Below are 5106 nucleotides of genomic sequence, written 5' to 3'. Positions count from 1 at the left end.
TGTATCTTTCGAGATGGTGAAATCCATCCCAGGACCTGAGCCCAGTCCACCCCCAGGCCCTTTCTCCCAGTCCCAGAGGCCGCAGCCAGGTGCTAAGCTCCAAAGAGATGCTTCCCCCGCTTTCTCCCCACCTCCACTCCTAACAATGACCAGGCAGAGGCTGGAGTTGTGCAACTCACAATGAAGCTTTATTGATTGCCAGGAGGGGGAAAGGGTGAGGAAGGACTCAAGTGTGAAGTGCTTGGCGGGCAAGAGAGGGGATCCCCCAGTGAGATCTGTGTCCACATGGGGGGCCTCCTAGGCCTGAGCAATGCTGAGCAGCCTCAGTTCTTGGTGCGAAGGACCTGCTCGTGGGTGGACACCACCTTGCCATCGTGCACATCCATGACCTTGGTGCGGATCTGGCGACTGGAGGAGGTCACTGGGGAACAGGGAACAGAGGGTGTTACCAGCAGGAGACAGGCAGTGGAGAAACAGAGTGGGGAGACCAGGGAGTTGATGGGACTTAAATGAACTATCTCCCTGCTGCCCTCTACCCTCACTATCCCTTAGCTCACTGCCCTATCCTAGCACTGATATCATCAACACATTTTTTTCAGACTAGAGCTCCCTAAGGTCAGGAACAGAGTCTGTGTCCTCATACTGGAGGCTCTTACAGACTCGGACCAGACTGGTTCAGTCCAGATCCACCCAAATGGACTGGTCTCAGGGGAAGAGTCACTTGGGGGCAGGGGGGAAGGGGGCGGGCTGTCCTTGGTGCTGACCACCAGAACCATGGAGTCTGCCACAGACACCAGTGGACAGAAGTAAAAAGTAGAGGCCACCAGCTCCTAACGCTAAGGAAGATTTAGAAAATGGCTTCTGCTTCCCAAAGAGGTTTATTAGGGATCCTGGGTGAGAAAACTCTAGCTCAGCCCTTCAAAAAGCCAACTCCCTAGACCTGCTGGGAGACAGGAAGTGGAGATGAGTCCAGGCCTGATGAGGAGGAAGGTCTTACCGTCTCTGGAGGACTGAGAGCCAGAAGAGAACTGGGAGGAGGAGAGGCTGTGAAGACAGAAAAGGGCAAGATCATTAGACACAGGGAGTAGAACAGGTGAATGGGGAAGAGGGACAGGACTGGGCTGGAGGGCGGTGCACTCACTGGGCGTCCTCGCCCTCCAGCAGGCGGCGGTAGGTGGCGATCTCCTGCTCCAGCCTTGTCTTCACGTCCAGCAGGATCTTGTATTCCTGGTTCTGCTGCTCCATCTCGCAGCGCAGTTGGGCCAGCTGCTCCTCCACGTTGCCGATCAGGTCCTGGATCTGGGCCAGCTGCATGCAGTAGCGGCCTTTGGTCTCCTCCAGGCTGTTCTCCAAGGATGCTTTCTGTAAGGGAGGGAAAGATCAGGGAGTCAGGGATCAATGAGGGTAGTCACTCCCTCCTGCCGGTTCCCGAGTCCAACCCATGCCTGGCAGCTAGCTCGCCTACCATGCTGAGCTGGGACTGCAGCTCGATCTCCAGGTTCTGCACCGTGCGCCGGAGCTCGGAGATCTCGCTCTTGCCGCTCTGCACCAGCTCGCTGTTGGTGGCCACCTCGCGGTTCAGCTCCTCTGTCTGCAGAAAAGAAAAAAAAAAAAAAAAAGCCATTCACACTAGAAGTACCTGGAAGGCCAGTCTTCTGGGTCCCTTCCGCCCAGGATGACACCCACCTTGCTGAAGAACCAGTCCTCGGCGTCCTTGCGGTTCTTCTCCGCCATCTTCTCGTACTGGTCGCGCATCTCGTTCAGGATGCGGCTCAGGTCCACGCCGGGGGCAGCGTCCATCTCCACGTTGACATCTCCACCCACCTGGCCTCTCAGAGAGTTCATCTCCTGCACAACCAAAGCACAGTCCACAGTCAGGATCCTCATGGTGGTTCCCCAGTCAGAGATGTTCCTGGCCTGAGCATTGCCCTCCCCCATCTCAATTCCATCCCTTCCCTCCCATTCATCTTCTAAGCCAGCCCTCACCTCCTCGTGGTTCTTCTTCAGGTAGGCCAGCTCCTCCTTCAGGCTCTCGATCTGCATCTCCAGGTCGGCTCTGGACAGGGTCAGCTCGTCCAGCACCCGGCGCAGGCCGTTGGTGTCAGCCTCCACGCTCATGCGCAGGTTCAGCTCCGTCTCATACCTGGAATGACCCGAAAGAAAAGGAATGAGACATCCATTTGGGCCACACTGAAGGCTTTGTTCTCTGCCCCCTGTAGCGTCTTCCCATAACCAGCACCCCCTGGGGGTGGTTTAGGGAGTCCATCTTGAAAATGGCATTGTTGGACACAGCACCCATTGATGGCTCCGATCTGAGCATTCCTGGGGGCAGGGAATAAAGCAGTTCATCAGGCTGTAGAACTCAGGGAGGGGAGATGCTTCTGGCCCCACAACCAACAGCAGGCAAGACTCCAACTGCGACTGCCTCCTGCACTTCAAGGGCAGGTGGGGAAGTAGGGAACACCTCTCCCTAAAGCAATGGCACCCAAACCTGGCTGTGGATCAGAATCACTCAAGTAGCCTGTTAAGAATAACTGAATCAGAACTCCAAGGGTGGGGCCCAAGAAGCTTGTATTTTTTTACAAGCACCCCAAGGGGTTTTCACGTGGCCATCCTGGCAACTTGCCAGCTCTGTTTAGGGAACATGAAAATGCCCCAGCCTGGGAAGATTGGACATCCCAAGCCATCACTGCAAACTCACTTGGTCCGGAAGTCATCAGCAGCCAGCCGGGCATTGTCTATCTGCAGGAGGACATTAGCATTGTCCACAGTGGCCGTGAGGATCTGCAGATGGAGAGGATGCAGGTTGTTGGTCAAACGGACATCACTAGCCAGACTTCATCGCAGCCTGAGACATCAGGCTTGCTTTCCTACTCTCACCTGAGTCTCCCCTTCTCCCAAAGCCTTTGCCACAACAGCCTAAAGGAGAAGTCCCAGTGGTCCAGCTCTGACCCAGGACTTTGCTGACTCCTGGGCAGAAGAGTGGCTAGAAACAGCCCTGGCCTTGGAACCGAAAGCCCTGGAGTCACAGCTCCCAGTTCCACTCCTGATGGGTTGCAGGGCCTCAGTTTCCCCCACCTACAGAGGAGAGGAGGGACCTAAGATTCTCAGGACTCCCTTCCCTGGTCTGATTCTCCTCTTTGTGCATCAGCCAGCCCTGCCGGTCTTCACACATTCCTTTTCGAGCCTGCGAGATTGTGGGACCTCAGGTGGGGCTTTCCCAAAAGAGGAGACCCAGCAAGCCCAGGGGATAAGAAAAGAAGAGGCAGAAGAACAAGAACAAAGATTGAACCCTGGATTGGCTGGATTCCCTCCCTCATCATCTGATTCACCTAATCCACAGAAGACATCAGAGCCAGACACCCAGAAGCAGGATCAGTGAGGAGGGCTCCCAGGTTGGAGCAGGGGGTAGGGGTGGGGCTGGAGTCAGGTGACACCAGTCCCCCAGGCTCCCTCCTGTGCAGGCCATGTAAGGTGGGTCATCACTGAGTGTCTCTGCTGGGGTTTTGTGCCCCCCCCTTCTGTGGGGAGGGGCCGGTGCCAGGGCTCATGGGCGGCAGCCGCCACGGCCCAGACTAATGAGCTAATGAGTGGTTTGGGTGTCTAGCCTGGTCCCGTTACAGCCTCACTCCTCCCCTGTGCTGGGCAACAGGTAGCTGCCTCCTGCATTAGCAAGTGGGCCCAAGGGTTCTAGCCTCAGTTCTGCCACTGATTTGCTGAATGGCCTCGAGCATTTCCCAGCCCCTCTCAAAACTTTGACTTCTCCCTCTGTAAAGCACAAAGGCAGGTCTGGAGCCCAGAAGGCCATGAGCAAGGCCAGGGACGCTGACCAGCTCTGCCAGAGGTGTCTGGAGCCAGAAGAAGGGATCTGGGGTTGGAGTCGGCCCTGTCTAGGAATCTAAAGATGCCAGTGGCCTGGGCTTCTATTGTTCCAGTGTGAGGTCGCTGGAATGACAGGTCCTGCTGCCCAATCTGCACACCTTGTTCCGCAGATCCTCAATGGTCTTGAAGTAGGGGCTGTAGTCCTTGGTCTCAGCGGGCCTCTGCCTCTGGTACCAGTCCCGGATCTTCACCTCTAGGTCGGCGTTGGCCTCCTCCAGGGCACGCACCTTGTCCAAGTAGGAGGCCAGGCGGTCGTTGAGGTTCTGCATGGTCACCTTCTCACTGCCCACCAGGAGCCCATCCCCACCACCGAAGCCACCGCCGAAGCCACCACCAAAGCCAGCACCCAGGCCACCACCATAACCTCCACCGAAGCCACTACCCAGGCCCCCACCAAAGCTGCTGCTGCTGCTGAAGCCACCACCGTAGCCACCCCCCAGGCCGCAGGCCCCCCCGGAAGAATAGCGGGAGGAGGAGACCGACAGGCCCCCATAGGCGCTGGGGGCCCGGCAGGACCCTCCGGCCAGGACAGAGGACATGCGGCTGGAGCCACCGCCGATGCCACAGGAGCCCTTCATGGAGCTGGAGGAGGTGAACTGACGGCTGCAGGTGGTCATGGTGCCGAGGAGGGAGGTGAGTGAGTGAGCAAGCGAGCTAGTCGGCAGCGAGGAGAGAGAGGTGCTCAGGTAAGTTGGAATAGGATGTGGGTGCTTTATACTCCTGAGGAGGGGGCGGGACTGGCATTTTCCATTCCCCTTGGCTTTCATCACCCACAGGCCAGTGCCAACTCCCAGTCAGATCCCTCCCCTCCCCCGCCTCATCACGTCTATCATATTTTACTGGAAACTCATTGTTTAGGGTGTTTTTGGTTTCTCATCCCGCCAGGCGTGATTCACATAGGAGGTGTGGGCCTGCAGGCTATACTTTCCCATCCAGCCCTAGGAGCCGCGGCCCTTGGGAGCCCGAGCACCGGGCTCGGCCAGGCGGCGGGGAGTAGGGCCTCTGCACCACAAACCTGGTGACCTGGGAGAGTCCCAGGAACCAGGTGGGCCTCTGACATCCACAGAGAGAAAGTCCATCACTCCAGGGGGTACCTGGCTGGAAAAATGCCAGCATGGCAAGGTTACGGGAGGCACAGTGATGCCCCCTCAGCATCACCATCTATGGAAAAAGACAAGAAGTTCTTGGGGGTCTTCCCAGATCTGACCTGCTAGGCTGTGCTAA

General features: G+C 57.3%; 1 protein-coding gene across 1 annotated transcript; it reads right to left on the bottom strand.

The window, feature by feature from the left end:
• Positions 1-218: 218 nt before the first annotated feature.
• Positions 219-4555, bottom strand: LOC132004309 (keratin, type I cytoskeletal 14). The gene is made up of 8 exons (XM_059380604.1): positions 3981-4555; positions 2702-2784; positions 1987-2143; positions 1687-1848; positions 1466-1591; positions 1142-1362; positions 998-1044; positions 219-421 (listed from the first exon to the last, which is right to left on the bottom strand). The coding sequence occupies exons 1-8, from the start codon at positions 4497-4499 to the stop codon at positions 324-326; spliced, it is 1413 nt and encodes a 470-aa protein (XP_059236587.1). The 5' UTR covers positions 4500-4555; the 3' UTR covers positions 219-323.
• Positions 4556-5106: the final 551 nt, after the last annotated feature.

The sequence above is a fragment of the Mustela nigripes genome, chromosome 16 (assembly GCF_022355385.1).
Source record: "Mustela nigripes isolate SB6536 chromosome 16, MUSNIG.SB6536, whole genome shotgun sequence".
In the NCBI taxonomy this organism is placed as follows: domain Eukaryota; kingdom Metazoa; phylum Chordata; class Mammalia; order Carnivora; family Mustelidae; genus Mustela; species Mustela nigripes.
This window is presented reverse-complemented; position numbering and strand designations above follow the sequence as displayed.